This window comes from Manduca sexta, chromosome 20 (assembly GCF_014839805.1).
Source record: "Manduca sexta isolate Smith_Timp_Sample1 chromosome 20, JHU_Msex_v1.0, whole genome shotgun sequence".
In the NCBI taxonomy this organism is placed as follows: domain Eukaryota; kingdom Metazoa; phylum Arthropoda; class Insecta; order Lepidoptera; family Sphingidae; genus Manduca; species Manduca sexta.
The window spans coordinates 69,756-93,502 of record NC_051134.1 but is presented as its reverse complement, the minus strand read 5'-3'; the positions used below and the strand labels follow the sequence as shown (position 1 = coordinate 93,502).

At 33.2% G+C, this 23,747-nt stretch overlaps 1 protein-coding gene and 1 pseudogene across 1 annotated transcript; both read right to left on the bottom strand.

Annotated features, from left to right (window-relative positions):
* LOC119189931 overlaps positions 1-20,989 on the bottom strand; it is a 51,735-nt pseudogene extending 30,746 nt beyond the window's left edge.
* Positions 20,990-21,502: 513 nt separating this feature from the next.
* LOC115449723 (dynactin subunit 6) lies at positions 21,503-22,954 on the bottom strand. Its single transcript, XM_030177602.2, has 4 exons — positions 22,812-22,954; positions 22,520-22,690; positions 22,117-22,289; positions 21,503-21,814 (listed from the first exon to the last, which is right to left on the bottom strand). Exons 1-4 carry the CDS (start codon positions 22,820-22,822, stop codon positions 21,591-21,593), a joined length of 579 nt encoding a protein of 192 aa, XP_030033462.1. The 5' UTR covers positions 22,823-22,954; the 3' UTR covers positions 21,503-21,590.
* Between the last annotated feature and the right edge of the window lie 793 nt (positions 22,955-23,747).

The following is a 23,747-nucleotide window of genomic DNA, read 5'->3' as shown; positions in this document are numbered from 1 at the left end:
CCGTGACCACCTGCTTCCGTCACAGACTAGATTATGATCAATGCAGCATGTTCTAGATCCAGTAACACACATACAACACATTATAATGCCACTTCATTTAACAAAGTTAAAAATACAGCGGATTTTTTTTATATCAAGTAAGTTATAGTCCTCATTAAACAATAGTTTAGTTAGTTTAATTGTAATCTAAAATACCTATTAGTTTCGGTTATGGTTTTGGTTAGAATTTAAAGCTAAAATAACTAAAGAATTTCTTTATGAAAAATAAAGTTAATAAGTTATGAACAAACTAAAAGTCGTATAGCTAAAAATCTACTTTTGGCATGAATTTGAAAATTTGCTCGGAAACAGAGTTTATTTATAAAACAAAATCACTTTATCACAGCTAAAATGAAACAAGAAGTAACACAATGATCAGAATTTTTAGACCAAATATAAGATATACAAAAACGTGGGAGTTTCCTCAAAAACTAGTACCTATTTATAGTTTCTAAGTATACCAAACTTACCGTCGAATTGATGTTACATAAACCGTTGTTAATCAGTGTTTTGCCATCTACTAATTTTGAACGTTCGAAGAAACATTGTTCTCTATGACTTAAGATATTATATGAACTCAACGTATATTAGTAAGGTGGCTAATGTTTTCTTTAAGGTAATGTATAATATACTTTCAGTTCAATAACTTATAGTATAAAATAGGTTAAAGCGAATGTACACATTTCGAACAGCGATATAACGATAGAGTCGACCTCGCATGATGCAAGCAGCGAGCCGAACCGAACCCGTGAATTGCCACTTCCGAAAAGCGAGGCCACTGGATTATCTGAACTGAATGCAAACCTTTAACACTACTTTAGCGATAAAAGGTGCCTTAATCGAATAACAATATTGATTATTTTTATTAATTCCATTATAAATGCTGAAAAAACAACGTTGACTCAACTGAATGATTACGTCAAATGTTTAAGAACTCAATGATTTCAAAAGTATTCAGAGGCAGTTAAGGGTAAGAGTGACGTCACTCAAAAGTTTGATTCTTTACAAATTTTAACAAATTCCTGACCAAATGCTTTAAATGTATATTGATATCCCAAATAGATGAGTTTATATTAAATGTTTCTTCTATATTCATCATAGAAGTTTTTTTCGTTGATTAATATACACAGTTTTTGATTTCCTTTCCACATAACAAAAAAAATACAAATATTTAACATGAGAATTAGCTGTGTTGATGCCCTTAGTTTAGTTTATTACGGTACGATTGCAGTGCTAAGGTTACGGGTTCGATCACCAGGTCGAGCAGTGTTATTAGGTTTTTCTACTCTGATCAGCCTGAAATCTGAAATTTGGATATGAGGATAGACCTCCCTTTCACATCATGGGACAGAATACGCACGGCGAAAAGTAGATGCACCTGTTGCGTCTCTGCCTACCCCTTCGGCGATACAAGACGTGAGAGTATGTGTATGTGAGAACATACAGAAAAGGTTATTGCATATTATGCATTATGGCTTTGGAACATTCACATTTCACATATCTACCTTTTTCCCGTTACTTCTGCTGAGTACATGTCCCCACATCAGTGAAGTTTTGCCTTTTATTTTTACGACCGACCGCACGTCTGACGTCAACAGTGCATATATCAATGAGTAAGATGCCGAAAACAAGGAACACGGGGGCGGGTAACAGTAGTTTGAATGACATCTGTGTTTCGGGGTCTTGTTATTTAGAAGGCGACTGCATCTAAGACTATCTCACAAAGGCTTGGTAAACCAGTACCTAATTTGCGAGAAACTGGTTTTAGCGTAAGTTCTACAAATAAGAGTGAATGTTTGTGAAGACGTTTGTTAAAGTTTAGACAATCACGTATAGTTTGGCATGCATAACATAGACCGTATACAGATAATGCTCAGGCTACTTTATATGACGGAGAAATATTCAGTTTTATTGAAATTTTTATTCAGTAATATATACACATAAGCAGAAGCGTATATAACAGCTAGTGTTTTAATATTGCTTCAGTTGCGAGGCGTTGATAAATAAATAAATCTCAAGAGGCGCACTGCGCATGATTTGCATATAAAGTACAAAACCGTGGTACAAAAAACTGACACTATAATAAAAACGACGTGTGGACTTAAAGGTTAAATGTGTTTGTTATCCTAACATACGTTGAAAAACATTAATTAATATAATAAATAAGCTATGAACTAAATTATACATGCCGTCAGACTAAAATAATAATTTAGCTGTCCATAATTAATAACGTATTATTATTAATCCCCAACTTGAAATTAGTACATTTACGGTCACTGCAAATTAAATAAACGCTTCTTTTTTTCTTATTACATCTCAACCACATTTATTTAAACATATAATTACCCATTTATCATCTCACTGAACACTCATATCAGCTGATAACACATACTTATGCAAGTAGCAACGGCAAACCGCCATCACGGCGTTTCAAGTCGTAATATTCACATTGTTCACCAATTATCGCTGTTAAAAGGCTACGGACTAACCAAGGTTTTTCCTACTGTAAAACATTATCAGTCATCTGGGCCCTTATTCTGTAAGTTAGTGTAAACGCGTAACGCGGCCGTGTCATGTTATCTTCGAGAAATGTGCGTGGAATGGTATTCTGTAAGCCAAATTTCTATAGTCCTAAACATGATGCGTTGTGTTACGTGCTTATTACGCACTGTTAAAATAACGTGCGGGATAGAGAATAAGGCCCCTGTTGATTTAGATCGACAGAATAATGGATCATCTATGTTTACTTTCCTAGTTTTTTGAATCTATTTTTGGATGCTTTCAATCGTGTGAATTGGAACTACAATTCTGGTATTGTACTGAGTTATTTAGGACATACGACTTCACGACAACGTGATTCTAATACATGTTAAATGAAAATAGTGCAATGCTAATATTTTGTACATTAGCGAGGCAAGAGGGTTTACTTTTTACAGCCATGTTATTCCGACAGCAATTACGTTCATAATATAAAGTTTAAATACGTTCATACACCAAGAGAAGGAATGATCAATTTCGCTGACAATAACAATAAGAACTTTGAAATACAAAGATCTTTAGAAATAACGTGGCATACTTGCTCAGACGGATTCTACTGAATTACAGACTAATCGCTTACAAAATTGTCAGGACTAAATATGCAGTCTCGGAGACTGCTTAGAAAAATGTAAATGTCGCTAAAATTTAATGGTTATTTTTTACATTAAATCTGGCTCGAAGGACCAATCTTCATTCAGCCTAGACTCATCACACAAACACGTAACCAACGTTCTATAAATAGCCGTCACCCATATTCAGAAGCCTTTGACCCGAGCTGGTCAGTCGATTAACACATCTTGAGACGCGAAGGGGAGCCGATATTGTGGGCGACTGGCGACGTGCTATTACGGCGGGACCCTCCGCCGTGGGTGAGGACCACTGATTGATGTCTTCCGCTCATTGTGTCACTCCCTTCTATAGCCAGACGAATGAACGTAACACATTGGAACGGTTTGACGCTGATCGTAATGTGAATGTCTGGACATGCACCAGGGATATCTCCTATGGAGAAAACTTAAATACTTAGCTGTGAATTTTCCACGATTTTTTCTTGCAAAAACCAACAATACATTTAATAAACTTTTATTTCAAAACAATACTGTCACGATGCTAAAAATTTTCGCCAGAAACGGAGAATTATAATTGTAGCTATGCTTCGGACTGTGATTAAGTCAAATTTGTGTAATTTATAGGCCTAAGCTTAAATTTTGTGGTGTTAAAGTATATTATTTTAATAACTATACAACGTCCTTATAAATTGACGGAGGTTTTGTAAAATTCCATGAAAAAAAAATATATACGGTCATTTTCAAAATGTCATGAAAAAATCGAATGCTCAATGCATATTCCCGATTGTTCGTGAGCACCAACCATAAAGTAAATGTTTGTCAATGATACTATCAGCTTTTGCCATTGGCTAGACTAATAGTCGAACTAATAATATAGTACATCGCACCACCAATATATCTTTGGCAGCAATTATAGACAACAATGCCGACCAAATAATTAAAACAGGGGACGAACATAAAATGATCAATAATTGCTTCGTTTAATCCAACGACTCTACGCGGACCTGGTGTTAACATATCAATTCATAACTATATCATAGTCAACTACATAACTACGATCGTATGGAGGTGCGGCACAGGGCATAACGACCTATTTGGGAGGTTTTTCGAGCGTCCCAGTTACGCAGGTCAACGCACACCCACGCAACTAAATCGAGGGTATATCTAACAACATTTTTTAATAAAGACACCGCTCTGAGGGGAATTTAATAGGCAACCGTTTATAAATTCGATGTCGTTTCGACGAATGTGAGCAATACGAAATAAAAACTGGCTAAATCTGTGATGATTCGCGATGACTCAAAACGTAAATATAACGTTCACGCAACACAGATGAACGCGAGGAAACTTTGTTTGATATTTAAATGCGGCATCATGTGAAGTTAAATTGGGTATCGCAAATTAGAACATTTGTGATAATTTATAGTTATAAATGATTGGTTGCGTCTTGTGAGCGACGTAACAAAGATTAGAATTTGCGTCACAAAAGGAACGTGATAACAATGACTGGTTATAATCGCAGCGAATACTATGAAAGCGATGCGGCCAACGAAATGTCCAACAAAGGGCCGACGTCTTTCAACAGGACTTTCTGCCAGGCTTACTACAACAAAGAGGAATGGACTATTCACTATGCGGGTTTATAGCTCAGGGCTGGAACGCTTTATAATTCCCTCTATTAAACGAGAATGGAAAATTGCAATCATCAAAGCAGCGGATAGCTTCCATGATTTCTTATCTAAATTAAATGTATTTATTAACAAATAGAAGCTTTGAATACGGCTCTGGCAGCAAGACTTGGATTTGTGAATTAACTTGAGGGTATTTTAATATTTTTTCCGTATATATTTGTAAAGAAGAGAACAGTGTTACAGAATCTATTCACTTATACTGTACGATACTAGCATAATTGTGCTTCTAAAATGTAAGTATACCTCATGAAGTGAAATGTAATTTCTTTTGAGAATAGTTTCTTTAAACAGAAAATATTGAATACGGCAGTAATTGTATGATTCGAAAATTATTTTATATATTTGGTGCTAATTACAATGTAATTTCGAACAGTGAAATTTATAAAGGCTTCGCCTTGACATTTACCAAAAGTTCAGCTTGAACCTCCGGATATGAATGCGGTTAACATTATTATAAAATCTTGATCTTATACCAAGTCGTCTTTATGTTACAACTCTACAACAAAAGACCTGTTTCATTCAATATCAAGTCGAGTTTTTACTCGACTATCCCAGAAGGTGGATAACAATTCCCACTGCTTTATTACGATCAATGAAACTCATCAAATAGAAAAAGAAATACTATTATATTCAATCAACAGCTAGTTACCAACATCTCATATTCTCAATTGCCCATTCACATTACAAACAAGATCCACAATGTCATACATCACATGCGACCTTATTACATTCAAATAAACGTTGCTATACTTATAAAACGACCTCGATACAGTAATCCGTGGGAAGGCTCGGCGCGGGCCTGTCGCTGGCTCACAATGACGCCTTGTACGCTAAGCAATAACCAGCAGATCATTAGACATCCGTTATGATAACCATATCCAGTAGTCGAGAGCTAATTGCCTACTTGAGAAACTTTCCAGCGCTGTTATAGAAGGACGTTGCTCCCTTAGGAGATACGGGCTCGACTGCGCTTAAGCAAAGTTCTAAACGAGAAACCATTCCGAAAATTCTAAACTTACGAACAGTTTGAAATCTCGTTCGAAGATTGAAGTTTACCTACGGTGTACATTCATTAATTTCTTTTATGGAACACAAGAAAATGTATATACAAAATGGTATTTAAAAATTTGTATGTATTAAAAACTAATCAAATTTTGAATGAATAGTATAAACTTGAAAAAAATCATAGATGTGGCAAGTATTCTAACTACTATAAATATGTGCTATACACCCTATATATGTATAATATACCACAACTGGGTACATTTTTTCGAACTAGACATCCAGAGACCATTAGTTATGATCCTCGAATGAAAAACTGTAAAGTTGAAGCTCTTTCCTTCCTCTTAGCAGTGATATAACGAAGTCTGAGTTAAACTCGGTACATTTATCATACAAGTTTAGCTCAATATTTCCGAATGGTTTTATATTTGGGAGAGTAGGTTAAGCCGTCAGCTCTGAGCCTTGCCAAATGGCAGACATTATTTAGCCAAATCGGCCTGTGGGTAACTTAAAACTCTTATAAACTAGCACGCTGTTTCCACATTAAGTAAATCTTTAAGTCTTGCACTAAGCCAACTGTTTCAAACCATTTTTTAAACTTTTAATGTTGATAATTTAGAGATTTATACATCCAAGTTCATTGTGGTCATGAAACTTTGTTATTTTTATCATTACTTTTTGCAGTCAATAACATAAATTACAAATTAATATGGTTCTTAACAAACGTCAAGAATAGAGCTAACGCTCTAAATCTACGTCGGTATATTATCAGCTCTTAAAGTGAAGCAACACATTGCCGAGAAATCTAAGATTACAGACCAATTAAATACGTGTGCGATTTGTCACCTTTATAACACGTAGATTATGATTAAATGAGTCAATCGTCACGACAAAAGGTGGCTACATTCTGTGCTGTACGAGATATACATTTAAAACAACGCAAGATTGATGAGTTATTAATTATTGGCTAACAAATCGTGAACGAGGTATGAAGCTTATCTTCATTAAAAATAAATATAGCAAACTCATAATCGTTATGCCTTGCCAAGATTTAAAAAAAAGCATTTTTTATATCCTGAACCACCTTATGATACCCAGGGGTTTTAGTACAAAGTAATACAGACTTGGGAAAATATTTGTGAATCATACAGACATTTACTCGGTTTAAAAGCTGTTAAACATTATAGTGATGTCCGAGACATGTTCACCATTTGCTATGGTAGATACATATTTTCTTTATATTACAAAGTAATGCATGCAGTCTATAACCACGTACTACTATAAAAACAGTATTGCGAGAATATAGCGCTGTAAAGTTTTGTAAGCTGGTAAACAAAAGGTTGAACGAAGTGGAAAGTAATGTAAAATATATTCAAATGGCCACAAGTGTTCCCATTCCGCAATTCATTATTATTTATGTTCGGTGTGCGGTAAAAACACTTTGAACTTTCCCTGGTGATTCTGAAGTTTTTATTCCGCATTCCTTCCTACGGCGTATAGAAGCCAGACGTAATAAATGTGAAGATTACAGGTTTTACCCTATTAAACTTAAATCATCAATATTATGTATTTTAATAAAAGTAATCATCAGAACAGTGATATTTTTTTTAAATTTTATCAATGTGAAATATTAAAATTGCGTAACCTACACTTGTGCAAACCGACATATCAAACAATAACTACATTACCAGAGTCGATGCCAAAGTAAAATAACGAAACAATTATTATATTGTTAATAGGTTCGAAACAACGAGTACAAATCATTCTCATGGCGATACTGTTTCTTAATTATTTTCTATTGGTTAATGATTAATGAGCATTATCGATATGAACGGCAAACAGGAAACAAATCTTTAATACGTCTAAGCAAGTAATAAAACAGCTTCAAACAGCATCTAGTTACCATAATTTGAGTTCAATTAACGTAATAGAAGTTCCGCATATTATCGTCGGAATGTAACTGAATTGTATAATCTGAAATTATTCTGACCAACGGAAAGCATTATCACTGTGCTAACATCCTTTCACGCGATAAGTATAGATTCCGAAGTAAAAATTTGGCCTTTTTACGTATATTTATTTTATAAGTACATCCGAACTGGATTTAAGTATTCGGACGAGTTTTGTGTTGAGCTTAGGAAGATACGTGAGGAAGTTAACAACTAGATGTTATCAAATAGTAGTATTTGATTGTTTTGTTACTATAATATTGTATTTAATGAAGTGTTGACATTTTTCAAATCATTATTTCCAACAGAAATACTTCTTGTTTATGTTTCTTCTTCACTACATAGTATAAAACAAAGTCGCTTTCTCTGTCCCTTTGTATGCTTAAATCTTTAAAACTACGCAACGGATTTTGATGCGGTTTTTTTTAACAGATAGAGTGATTCAAGAGGAAGGTTTATTTGTATAATAACATCCATTAAATAGTGGAGAAATACTGTTATTTTGTTATGTTATACCCGTGCGAAGCCAGAGCGGGCCGCTATGTTTTTATATACAACATTCACAGTTTTTCTGTAGTGTATTTAGTATCAGCATTGCACCCGTGCGAAGCCGGGGCGGGTCGCTAGTCCTTTAATAAAATAGCTTTCCATAAAAAAAATTAAAATTAGAGAAGAAGCACAAAATATATAATGGTATAATAAATAATGATACCAGCCCTGTGTTGATATACACTGTCTAGCATCGGCCTCTTCTATTACTGGAAAGGGTTGGGCCTTCGTCCACGACGCTGGTTTGGTGCGGATTGGCAGACTTCACACACCATCCAAACGCTTATGGTAAATCTTAGGTTTGTAGGTTTCCTCATTATGTTTTTCGTCACTGTTAAAGCGAACGATAATTGATAAATATTACATACCTAACTTCGAAAAGCTAGAGGTATATGGGTTTTAAACCTACATTCGTCTCGGCAAACCTTTCCAGTCTCAACTAAGCTGCACACGAAAACAAATTACAATCGATATATCAGTGAACCTTACTCATCCTGTCCTAAATAGGTATAATATTAAAATTTCTTGAAAATTAAAGTAGGTAAACAACTTTATAACAGTTATTATTTATATCATGATAAAAAATACGTTAATATCATTTTGCCAAAACCCAGCCTTGACAAGTACATGATATGACTCACCAAAATGTATTACGTTGTATAATTTTTAATTCCGACCAAGCTTTTTATCTATGGATATCATTCACCACTCCACTCACGCATTGTTTTTAACATTAGAACGATTAGGAACCAATTTTAACAATATGATTCATAGCATAAGATACAACACGATCAAACAAAATATTACAGTTAACAAATTAGTGTAAATGTCCTATAACAATATCTCTCTGAAAATGCCATCTTTATTGTCGTATGGGCAAAGATGTATATCCAGAATGTCTACTTCTCCGTCTACAGGTTGATAATGCGTTTACGAATTCCGCTCCGAAATCTCTATTATCACCTGTAAAAAGTATATTTTTTAATCTATAAGATATGTTACTAAATAAAAGGCGTTCTTAGGCATAGGGAGTAACATAACAAAAGCTTACGCTTCAATGAAATATTTCAAAACATTGCGTGCACGTACATCTTCATTAAAACAGTGTTACAAGCTTAGATATAATTACGCTGAATGTTGTAACAGTGTAAGCCACCGATCAAGGCGCATGTTACACGTTTACATAATACATATGTTTCCAAATGGAATTTTTTCATCAATATTACTCAATGTATGGAAAATAAGCAGTGTTTGCGTACGCGCACATTTTTATTAGAGGAGTACTGAAACATAGCCTTATATTAATTGTAATCTCTCGTTTTGTTACGTTTATTATCATTAATAACAAATAAAGCGTTATTGGTGTCTTGAGACCCCAACAATTTAACATGTCTGAGGAAAAATGCACCAATGCCCTTTTTAGCGATATAGGATAGGCGCCTTTTTGTTAAACATATTACATTGCTTTACGGTGCGGTTTACGGCGAGTTACGGTATCTGAATAATGTATTGAATTAGATGAGCGGATTAAAATTGTTGAAGATATATTTTTGGTACCTATATTTATTTTGTTCGACTACCTACGATTTTTATCTATTTCAATAAGAAAATAACCGGGAATAGCTCATCTTATTTTAATATATGAATTTAATTTTATATTGAAATATTCTTGCGGTAATGAAAATTTATAGATTACAAGTTAATCGAATAGGTGACATCATAATAATATTATTGTTGTCCGAGCAACAATGCTACGTAAGCAACTACATAAGTATTAGTAACGGCAAAGGTCATCAACTTCTAGTGCAGATAATCGCATACCAAAACCAATATAAAATGAACTATACATTTTGGTGATACGAGTGACGATTTACATTTGTATTATAGCTCGTCATATTTAATTCAATCCAGTGGAAACATCCGTCAAATAAATAGCCTGAAGTTATGAACTTGGCTAAAATACCGAAATTGTATCAACGATCAAGTACCAATAAATCTGATAATATATATTTTAAAACATAATATTTATTGTAAGATTTTATTCTAGTACTAAACTAAACTTGGACAGTTAATTTATTTACAATTCGTCATAATATGTCCCTCTTTAATAAATAATGACATAATAATATATTATTATAAAATAATTACTATAGTTACAAGCAAAATGTGGTGTAGAATTTATTAAAACAATAATCCAAACAAAACAAAGGAAGGGAAAAAAGGACAAATAACATGAACATTCTGTGTATTTGTAGTCGTTTTTCAATGTTTTAGTTTGAGAAATGTTTTTATTGTCAGTGAAAAATGCAGAAACGTCTGAACGGTCTCGGGTAAAATTCGGCACACGCTCAAAGGTAGACCAAGTCTGTAATTAACAATAGGCTACTTCTCATCTCACAACTAGCCAATAGAACTATTATACCGTGGAAGTTCCTTCACACTCGCAGAGCCGCGAGCAACATCTAGTCAAACATTCATTCAGTTTCACTTGACTGAAGTTCATTTTATCATGCTTCAAGTCATCAGTAGTACCCGGAATCCAGAATCCCAGAGACACGCGACGATAACGTGGCATTACACACTGGTTTTATAAAACTTGTACTGAATGAGTACGCGCGCACGTAAACAAGTCCGATGTACGGCTGATTCACTACGTACAAAGGTTATTAAGTACATTTGAGAAGCGCGAATAAAATATAACGTTTCGTTTAGATCAATGAGTCAATGCTATAGATCATTGTTTCATCGTATATTATAATCGCTGAGGCGCTTATTTTCCTATCTGTGATATAAAATTGTAGCGAGGCCGTTTAGTACTTTAGATATTTGAACTGATTCATATCGGTTATCAGCTAAGCTGCTGATACCGTGCATCTTTGACAGTGGTTTAAAAATAAGTAATAGTATTATTAGATAACATAAGGTATTGCGTTTGTGATTCGTCATTAGTATACTAAACCTCGTCTTTTATTCATAACTAATTATAGATTATTTCGTTCAAGAAGACGCGCCCCACTATTTTCCCTAATAGCTAACAGTGCGTGAGCGACATGTGTGCACGCGCATACTACAGACGGCGTCGGGGAAAGTGCTTGAATCAAATCCCCTTTCCCCCTCCTTTAAAAGTGGTGGGGTGCGTCTTCGTAGGTGAAATGACCATCAACATCGTACACTAGGCATAATTAAATAAAAGACCTTCCATTAAAGGAAAGTAAATTAAAAACAACGCTGTCTAATATTTTCCATGGAATCACTTTTACACAAAGAAAATATAGGCCAAAGCTAACTACGAACTATTATAAAATTAGTACGCCTTCTGTTGCAATAATTTATTGCGTAAAAAATGTTACCAAGATTTATATTACCGTAATATTATATACGCTGACATTGACTAAGGATATTAGGCAATTACGGAGATATATAACATACGTTTCATAGCTAGAAATAATGTACAATAAACATAGTTCTTTCGCAATCGCACAAAATATTAGTTACTTTCCTATTTATGCTATTATATTGTATTGTATCTGCATAGCTAATCACTTATTATATATTTTTAAACCCTAACCAGGCATTGTTTTCAACTAAAACAACCATATGTTTCTCTTGATCTAATTCATTACCGTTTCATCGTATTGTTATACAATACCTTTGAATCCACTTAATTTTGACAGCACGTGAAGATTTTACGAAACAAACAACCCATGCCCTTGTAAACGGCTCAAAAAACATGTGACAATCGTTGTAAATCAATTAGCCCGGCTCGTGGCCGAAACAGGACGCATGACGACTTAGCCGACCTCAGACCACGTGGTACTGTGTTCGGTGCACGTGCACTTATCAGCTTACGTTCGCATGACTCGCGAAACCACAATAACATTGGAATTTATTCACTCTTAGGATAATGAGACAGATCGTTGATTAAATGACGCATCGGCTATGAGCCGTCTTTTTTCTAAGACATAGTTTATATTAATTGTTTGTTGCGTAATCGTGATTATTGTGAAGTACAATGACGATGCGGCATGTTTGGCTAGTTTGTGATCACGGTCAGAAATCGTAACTGGGCCTTACTCGATTTACATGCCAATATTGTATTCGTTTCAGATCATAAACGTGTTTCATCTTTTTATCAAAATAACTAATACGTGAGACTGCTTGCCACATGGTATATTAACTCAATTTTAAAACAAACCGGATATCTTGCATTCATTCATAGCTAATAACATCTACAACAATAAGTGACTTAAAAATACGGAATCAAACGTTTAAAATGAAGGACAACTCACAAACGAATAACAGAATCGGTATCACATATCGGTGTCCGGTGAACGTATACCGAGGACTGGTTGCAAAAAAAAAATGCATGTCCATAAATTACTATCCAAATTTATCAGACACCCACTAATAAAACCGGTCGACGGAATAATTTATCGTTCAGTATGAAATTGTTTGTCCGCAATGCCAATTTAAAAAGTGGAATGGACACAGCACGGGTCACGTTATGTTGGACTCGTTGAATAATTAAATCCGTTTATTAATCGTGGACATTGAAGCCAGCAGCTCGCCGCATTCCTCGGCGCCGTATTTCGCAGCCCATTATAGGGTCAACATAATTAACTGGATAATTGATAAAGTGCGTTTACTCGTTCATTCGTCCGGTATGTGTAATTAAAGGGAGGCGCCAAATTAATCACCAGTGTGAATGGAATGCGAACCTAACTCGACAAATGGAACGGGTGTGTGCTTTACGCGCAATATTACTGTAGTAGCTATTTTTTCCGGGTTCCCATTGCCAGGAAATTAAAAATTGTCCCATGCGCGCAATTTATTTTCGAAAAGATAACGTTCAAAAACAAATAAAAAAGAAAATTCAACAAATCCACCGGTCACGATCATATTATGTAGTTAATTATAATTAAATTCGCTTACTTTTTGCAATTACGATACACAAGATTAAAATCCTCAAGTGAAGTAAAAAGTAATTTGAGATCATAAATGGCATACAGTAATTATAGGTATCATTAAATTTTGTCCTAAGGTTTTACGAAAAAGGTTACGCTTGGAGAGACTTTCAATTTTTTATTGTATTTACTTCAAATTAACAGTATATAGCCTCGTCAAAAATCTCAAGAAAATATAGGCAAAATTTATAAGATCACTATGCATCTTTAAAATTTATAGTTAATTTTATGCATCCATGCATTTAATTTAATTCAACTACAAACCTTATATAAAAATGTACCTATTAACAACATAGCTACACTATTTCTAGGAACAAACTAAGTAGACTAATGACCAGTCTAGTAGCTAAATTAAAAAGCTTACAGAATTAACAAGCTTTGTCGTCTGATAACTGTGAGATTAGACGGGTTAACGTCCACTTTAAAGGATTAACAGAGATTTTTTGAGCAAACTGCAGTGACGCGCAAATGGCTGTTAAGCATAAAATAGTTTGTCGGGAAAATTAAATGTCTCCAATTTTAGTTCGTAGTAGAATTACTTCAAATTCTTCAATGCAATTTTCAAGAAAAACGACTTCGGTATTAACATTTAAAATGAATTTGAATTAAAAAGATGTTCTACGAAACAACAAATTAGAACAAAGACGTACAAAAAGAACAACAAAGTACCATATCGCACACAATGATGTCTCTTGGCGACCGACGACAAAACCATTGCTCACTACAAGTATTTTCCTTGTACATGACGAGGTTATTGCTTCAAATCATCCACAATATCGCCTTGTAATCGTCTCGCTTTAAAAATCTTAATGCGATCGCTTGTTCTTGCTAATTGGTTTTGTTTATTCGGTCGAAACTTGACTGATTTGTATGTTTTGTCTTAAAATTGCTTATTCATTAACATAGTAGATAATGAGCGATATTTACAACGCAATAAAGACTAAAATAAGTGAATATTAATGTAACAGTCCTTTATACTACAACATTTATAATATAAAGCCGATTCACCTAACTACACTGACTGGAATCATCGAAGACGTACACCATGTTTTATAGAAGTGCGGATAACATCTCATACTTTGTGTATGAATGTGGGCGATTTTGCCTATTTTGTTTAAAAATTTATTTAAAGCAATGTTTTAAGTTACACTTGAGTTACACTGAACGAGGAAAATGCATTACTCAATTACGACCATCACCCTAAAATAAGAATAAAAATGAACCTTTTCTCCAGAAAATATCAATTATCGTAAATCTAAAATCCCTGTTTATAACTGACTACTCTCTCATACCGCGATGGTCATGAAATGAACAAAAAAAAAACTTACAAATTCGCGAACGCGTTCACACCTTCTACGTTACCTCAAATTGGTACCACTCACGAACGCCATAACAATATCGTAAATCAGAAAGTGTGGAGATGTATGCTTAGCATTCATTCACACGTTAAACGCGAAATGAAAATGGCAAATCCTAATTTTGTTAGTACTCAGGTTAGGAAAAATGTAGATCAATGAGAGCCCATTTCACAAGTTTCAATCAAGTTTGATTTGACAGTTATCGTATAAAACAGTTTATTTAGATAATACTCATTTTATTTGGGAGCATAGGTTAGCGTGTGATTTTTGAATTTGTTCGGCTTATACATTTATGTGACGGATAGCATCTAGTCAGAAACAAACATCAAACGAGTAGCATTTGTGAAACAGAGCCTTAATCACTATAATATTAGATAACAATTAAAACATTGATTGTTATTGTTGATAAAAAATCTGTCGTTGTAAGTTTCGTGTTCAGTGTCATTGAACTTGGATATAAACCATCTAACGTATGTTCTTGAATTATTAGACACGTTTTTGTTAATACTGAGCAGTTTTAAATGAAAGTGGTATGTGCAATGTAATATGTACATGCTAATGAAGTCGCGGGCCACAGCTAGCTAACGGCTTTACCTTGGCCGGTCCAACGCACACCAGCCCGCAAGGCCACATCCATTCCATTCTAAAAACAATTGTTATCTATTGATTGATTACTAAAAAAAAAATTACGTTTAATCGATCGAGCCGAGTTATTTAATCATTCTATTTGACCTTCAAATAAACCATAACATTGTCAAATTTAAGAGCAGTTCTATAGTGTAATCATGCGAATAATCTTTGAAATCAATGCAGACATTAAAGGAAATATGCACCAAGGGTAACGCGACCCGGAACATTGAAATTTCATTGACTCGCCAATCACAATATTTTGAAACAAAAAACGTTCTTGCATTTAATAAATGAAGATCGCCAATTTATCAACCTTGTGTCCATTGTGAATATCGCGTTGACGAAAGTGTATCGTGTAGTCTTGGCAGAGATGCAAAATAAATGCCTACATAAAAGGTGCGATGGTGCTCTTTGTCCCCGCCACGGTAATAATCGAGTTCACAGTTGTGAATAATAACATAGTTCTTCCAAAGTGCACGACACTGCGCGGCCTCAATGTATAAATTGTTTACTTAATATAATTTGAGTATAGCATTTTTTATAAATTCAAACAAATAGTTCGTTAGAGTCGATTGATAAATAACTATAATTTTATCTGTTATAACCAGGTTTGAGGTTGGAACTTACACATGCATTAGAAGCATATCGTGCCAATATTAATTGACATACTAACGTTTCTATTTATAGTTATGATAAAAATGTAACCTCTACGAACCTCAATGGAGGAAATCTCAAGATTAATAATCCGATTCAAATGATTCCTTCACTAATATGAAAACAGATTATTCGAGATTGCTAAAGGTTTTTTTGAGAAGCTGCAAGCCAAAGTCATCACATTATTATACGAGATCGCAAAAACGATAAATTCGAATTTGAAACTAATTCAAAAACAATATAAGGAGGTAGAAAATTACCAATGATACTCGTATGTTGGATAAATAAAGATAATAATAAAGCACATCAGATATTAAATCGAAATTTGAAAGCGAAAAGAACGCAACTTACATGTTTACAACGCACTTAATGTAATAATGTACCGCGTTCAAGCAGGTGGCCGGACATGCATTGTCATAGCAACGTAATAAATTACCATAAACCATGCCATTTTTCCTCTATTACAAGACAATAACGCTAAACGAGATGTCGATTGAACGGGGATTCAATAAACACCGCAGTTTAGGAAAATTCGCGTGGTGTTAGTAAATGGTAAGGAAATCGCGTCGGCCGTTTCCGTCGGCGGCGAGACTAAGTCCACTTTTACTTTCGCCCCCGATCATTCACCTGGCCTAGGCAGAACGGAGGCGGCCGGTCAAACACTCGCCCTACATAACGCCAGCTCGGCTGACCCTTAAACAACGAAACGCGAGCCGGAATGCGGCGAGAGCGGCTGAGTGAAATTGGGATAATTTGTGGATTCCGAGTTGTGAAAACAAAACGACCATTTGAAGTTTTAAAGTTTGATATACATCGTTTTGTAAGCAGTCTGGGATTATAGTATTTACTGGATCGAAATATAAATTGCTACGATTGCTTTGATCTTGTGAATTGGAAGTTGAAATATAGGTCAGGGCTGGAATAACTTATTTTAACACACATTATTATTTTCCTTCTAAACACCTAAATTTTTTTTTTTGATGTGTTGATCCACATTTCTGATTACTAAAACGAAATATATAAATTTAGATAGACGAAGCGCTCTCACAATTTACGTTGCCAGTAAGTTAATACCACTCACATAAACAGTACATCACATACCACCTTCATTATTCCGTAATCATTTCGTAACTGTATGAAACATTAAGATGGCTTGCTGTACACATATTGCTTGCACAAAATAGAAACAAATCAGAACAGGCGCACAATGAACGTTTATTAGAGCAAAACACAGTTTAATGTATGAATAAAAATCGTGGCACAATATACTGGAATGTATGAAAAAGCCGAATACCTTCGCAATGAGGTAATAACGCACGCGCCGCGTAAATAATAATATTTATTATTCTATCATAATTATATGTGTAGTTGAGTAACCTATATTTTCTCTATACTGAATATTATATATTATTAAGTCACTTGTATTGAGTAAAACTTCAACAGACAGATCATGTTACATTATTAGCATTGATGTATGCACAGGAAATAACCAGTAATTGTCATTCGGGAGAGTCCCTGAGCAATGAACGGAGTCGAGAAGTTTTGAAGCCCGACCACAGATTGTTAGTAAAAAAATAAATTGTTTTATGAAAATATTGTGTACTTTCTTTTAATGTACAAATTGTCGAAAACTCTAATCGACGTTATCTTTTCAATGCCTGGGCGAACTATCTTTCAAATAAACAGGTATACAAAGGAATGACAAAAATGTGTTAAACCCTATCTCAGCAAAACGGCCCGCTAACCGTATTTTGCGAAATTTAGTACCTATAGTAGATTTTAATACAGTAATTTTAATTTGCAACCAATACTATCTGATAGATTATTTTATAAGGAATATTTTGGTGGATTAATATTTTAAAAAATACTCTAAATTGATTTTTAGAGGCATTTTGTAAATCTGCATATAATAAACTCGCATGCTGCTAAATATGGAATTAATTGATCAAGGCTCTCTGCCTGGGGAGCCTGAAAGTAGACCTTGAAGTACACCTAAAAGGGGGTGACACGGTCTTAGGCAATCAAATCAAGTTAAATCATTGATGTAAAATAGATATATGATGTAAGATAGATATAATATAGATAAAAAAATCAGTTCATAAGGAAGTAGTATAACACAACCTGAAGAATAAATATTAAATTCAGAAAAAAAAGGCTGAGCCATGGGAAATACAGCATTCATGACTACAAGAAACATAGCATTGTGTTCATACAATAAAATACATCTGATATTTATATTAATATCATAAACCAGATTTATTTATTACTTGGTACTACAGTTCTGGGTACCTATTATTGGCTCAAGCTGATGCCAAAATTTTAGTCAACTGTTCCATTTAATAATAATGTGCTTTTCAATTGTAACAAATAATATATAAAAGGTAGGTAGATGGGTACAAATATTATCTAGATATAATTATATTATGACAAATGTAAAATAACCCTAAAGAATTTAACAAAATAAAATATTTCTATGATAAATAATAAATTCAAATCAAGCAACACACATAAATAACTTGATATTATTACTAATTAATTTGTTTATTCTATAATTTAGAAAGGTCAGTGGAAAATTTTCCAATATATTAAATAATCACTTAATGTTTGTAATATGCACATATATTATCAACATTTATGCATTTTGTATTATGAAAGTGATGTTACCATTATAATAATTATGCATAATTTAATAAAACTCATTTAGAGATTACACGTTCAGGTTCTTAAATATATAATTTATATTTAAAAGTTATTGCTTTAATTTTATCACATTTATAAATCATTAATTATAGAGAAAATGTAACTATGTGTATTTACTTTTACTTTAATTTAAAATGTCAACAGCTTATTTAAATGATACTGGGTCAATAAATATCTAGATTCTTGATATTTTTAAAAAAGTACTTGTTAACCTTACACAGATGTAGTAAGTAGTATAATAATAAGTATGCTTAATATATTTATATTCAAGTGAGCTAAGTGAAAAGCTTAAGGCTTTTGTAGGAGTTGTAATAGTAATGATGAATCTCTTACATAATCTTGTCAATGTATGTAGTGCAGTTCCACAAATACCTCAGTTATTCAGTACTGGAGTAACTATAAGTTCAAATTAACAAAAAAATGGTATAAAAAAGAAGAAAAATATTTAATCTTATCAATTTTTACTTGCAGTAGGTGAAAACTAATTAATAATACCTACTAGTATATAGCAATGATAAGAATAAAATTGATATCAAATACTTACAATACAGATATGATATGAATTATTTTTATTCATACATACATAACTATATGTCAAGGGCAAATACATATATGCACTGAATAGTACACAAATTATATGTGCGTTGTGATAATTTAGTAAAAATTTATGACCCATAAAAATGGTTCATTACGCTATTAATATTAAGCATAAAATTAACAAATAGGTACCTAATGTGTATGCATTAAGTAAAAAGTTAATGGTTAATAAAATATATTTATGATGCCTTAAATTAATCCAAATTGAGTTACATAAATTCAAATTTCACTTCTTACTTATAGTTTTATGAATAAATAAACTGGAAAACTGTATATATTTCTGATATAATTTCTGTATACTATAAGTTCAAATCCTTATACTTAATATCATGAAATAAAGACACTGGAACTCTCAGACAGTGTTTGCTTTTAATATCTCAATATATGTGAGTACTTTAACAATTTTTAGCCATGAAAATAATAACATGTAATGGATATTATGATTTATAAAATTATTTTTTAACATTACATTGGATGTAATTTGTATGACTCAGTAAATTAACTAAAAACTGTCACAATGTTTTGTACTTTCAAAAGGCATAATAATAAAATTTAAATTAAATAATTAAAAAAATACCAGATGTGTACTGAGAATAAAACTTTAATGTTTATTCTTTTATTAGAAATTAAAAATAATTAATAGTGTCCATTTGAATAAAATATCCATAAATCTATGAAAACTGGAAATTCAAATGTGACTGAACAATCAAAACTGGTTCCTTACTAAAAGCAAGTTTAGAATTATAACATGCTCTATGTATGTAATTTTTGAAACATATGCATTGCAAGGTGACATTGTTTACATTTAAATATCTGGTTGCATATATAAGGAAATAACAAAAAAAAAATTTTAACATTATTTTAGATTCAGTAAAATTTGTGCTCTACCACCACCACTCTATGCTAACATCTAATAATATTCCTTCATAATTTAAATAACTAATTTACGCCGCAGCTCAATGAACATGTAAACTGTTTTCAAAGGCAAGAGCCTTATGGAGCTTATGGAGAACACGTATATCGCAAAAATAGAAAGTACGACCGTGTAAACATAATCAAATAAACATTCTCATGCCGTCAACAAACTATATGAAGGCAATTAAAAAGTTTAGGCGCGGTTGTCGGTGAATGGAACTTTTACCTCGATCAAAACAACGGTTGGCAGAGAGAGGAACTTACCTAAAATCCAAACTGAGGTTCCTCTGGTGCGCCGAGGACTTCGCGTTCCGGGAGTCTGACCGACTTCCGTGCACCGGCACATCCTCCAACATGCTCACACACTGCTTGCCGCGTCACAACACAATATACCCATATCACAACAGCCCAGCGTAAAATCACAAAATAAGCAACAACATGGCGACTGCACACTAATTATAATATTTATTACGCATCCAACCCGCGATTACTCTACGTTTTGTGAATATATTGTAGCGTTACTCGAAAACAAAACTATCTACTCACAGCCCTTGATTGGATATCTTCGTCAGTTCATATACATGTAGATAAAAGATATCGAACGTCCTATATGCACGTCCTACAATTAATGTTCAATATGCAACAACAGATTTTGTTTATGTAAACAAAAGTAACAAAATACACTAAAATGATTTACAAATAAAAATCAATTTGTATGCGTAAGAAAAGAAAATTCTTCAAAATCAAAGAAATCGATGACTCTCCGTACGAGAGGACATCACAATTTTTTTATGAATTTTTCTTGACAAGCGACAGTTAATCTCGGTGTTGCTATTCCTTGTTTCGTGTTGTCAGAGATAAAAAAAATGTTGATAATTCTTTATATAAAAAAAATAAATACGTGCAATAAATAGGTAGGTAGCATTAATAATGTTTGAAAAATTTTACACAATAATAATTATCAATAAGTATGTTTGTTTTGAAACTCATACTTCACGCATATTTTATAGTTTTGCTATGCCGTGTCAGCTGCTATTAGGTGTAAGAATTAATTTATTGCAGTATAACACCATAAATATTCCGAATATGTAGGCGCGATAGATAATATCAAAATGTATGCTTTCTTTTATGTTTCTTACCTAATTATAAACCTGAATCACTTTCAATAATCATCAATATGTTCCATTTAAAAATTAGCGTCATAATTTAATTAAAGGCCAGAAAAATCCATGATTATTAATTATTTTTACGTTTTTCTTTAACTGCGAGAACTAATCACTAACTAGACGTGAATTTAAATTTTACTTGCCAATACTTGTTTAGTTACTCAGATTAAAGCCGAAACAAAATATCGCCTTAAGCTGAATTTTTAAATATCTCACTTCACATACCATGCAGTGCAAGTTATAAAATATTTTTATATTTGTAATACATATTAGAGTTTTGGAGAAGACTCTTGAGATTGCCGTGATGAGGGTTGGCGTTTATGCACATTTGGTTTCCTAAGCCTGTGGTAGTTAGGCATCACTTTACTTAAAAAGTCTAATTGTAGGAGTTGTGATGGTTGCTTCTCTAGGGCCTCCCTGTTATGATGCTCTGATCCCCAGATGATTGTCTTATCAGCTAGAGTCTGAGGTGCAGTTAGGCTGCATGCTGCACCTGAAAATTGTATAATAATTGTTTTACTACTACCACAGAAAGTTTTGAAGGAATTGTAAATCATCTTTTCTGTAAAAATACTGACATCAAGTGAAACCATGGCAATGATCATAAAATTGCACATCATCATCATCATCATCATCATCAGCCTACAGCTGTCCACTGCTGAACATAGGCCTTTTATATATTAAAATTATTTTTATATTAAAATTGCACATGCCTGTTATATATTAGAAGTTACAAATTACAAACTTAAAGTTACATATTTTAAGTCAATGTGAAAAATTTTATATAACTTTTACCAATAACACAACCGCTGCCAATCTTCACATCCATTCCTACAAATGATCTACACTCAAACACATTGCTCTCTCCAATATGGCCAAATGGAGATTCCAGCCGACATCCCACTTCAAATACATTGTGCGCTCCTATGAACAATGGTTTGGGAGGATTTTCTTGTTTATCACTCTTTCTGTAACATATAACAATACACAATATTACAAACTTATACGGAACTTTCTGGGCATTTCTGCATTATTAAAAAAAACATTATTGTATTCTTTCCTGAGTAGCTTTATTTTAATTACTGGATTGCTTTTGTAAAACCATTTTTTTAGCTTAATGTTTATTTCTTTCAATTCCTCCTAAATTTGTATCTCAATAGCATATAAGCTTTAGAATATTATATTAAAACATACTCACTTATGTATGATGGTAGAATATTCTTCAATTATACAATATTCCGCAATAATAATTGGGCCACCCTCGGCAATGATGGTAACTCGCGGATGTATCACAGTGCTTCCGCCAATAGTTATATCACCTTCTAAAGTGCAGTCTTCGCATACTGTAGCACCAGGGAGGATTTTAATGCTGGAAAAACAATCAGACAATCTCTCATTTCCATTTACGCACTTGCTTTTGAGATTTCTTACTACACATTTGTATTCTTTTTTTAAAGAAATAGTACTTAGTATCCAGTATTTGTACTCACTTGTGTGACATTATAAATAGTTATGGAATTTCAAATACTGTTATATTTTGTTAATTTTATTTAAATTTATCCAGCTTTGAGACACCATCCACAGACAGGCGAAGTTTTTGACAATGACATAATTACAAAAAGTGTTGCCACTTACTACGTGCTAGCGCCAGGCAAAGTAAATACTACGCGTTAGGGTAGTTGTTCCACTAACACCAACTTTACAGGGCCAAACATAACAAATAGTAATTTAGAATTGATATGTATACATAAAAAAAATCAGGAAACCAAGTATTTATAACATGTTTTTTTTTATAAATAACGTTATCATGACGTTTTGTTAGAAAAATAAAAATGGGTACTTACCTACTGCTTACCTGAGGTACCTAGTCACTTACTGTCATGTCGTGAATTTTCGCGCGAAGTTATTAATTGGTCGATTTTCAATCTAATTCTCAATGTTTTGCTATTTTCAGTTTGGTGTTTATAACTTTATGTTAAAGAACTATTAAAGGACTAGATACCGGATATTAAACGAAATATTATGGAGCCGGTGTTCTCTTTCCCATTTCAACCATACGCTATCCAAGAAAAGTTTATGAAAGAACTGTATATTACAATAGATAAACAAAGACTTGGTATATTTGAAAGTCCTACTGGAACTGTGAGTATTCTACTGCAACAGCAATGTTTTTACACTTAAAGTAATGTATTTGAAATATTTTTTTCTAATTCAGGGTAAATCTTTGAGCATATGTTGTGGGGCTTTGCAATGGCTCAAAAATAGTAAACAAGAAGTAAAACAAGATTTAGAAAATACAATAAAACAGCTTAAAGATGATATAAGTAATAGTGCTGGTAAGTTCCGACTTATAATAATAAAATAATATCAGCCCTGTATTATATACTTGCCCACTGCTGAGCACGGGCCTCCTCTACTACTGAGAG

Excerpts from the sequence above, each read along its gene's own strand:
- LOC115449723 (XM_030177602.2), bottom strand. Across the intron at positions 22,290-22,519 it reads TATTCTACCATCATACATAA|AAAGAGTGATAAACAAGAAA; the intron begins GTGAGTATGTTT and ends TATATGTTACAG. Across the intron at positions 21,815-22,116 it reads TGGCAGCGGTTGTGTTATTG|GTGCAGCATGCAGCCTAACT; the intron begins GTAAAAGTTATA and ends TACAATTTTCAG.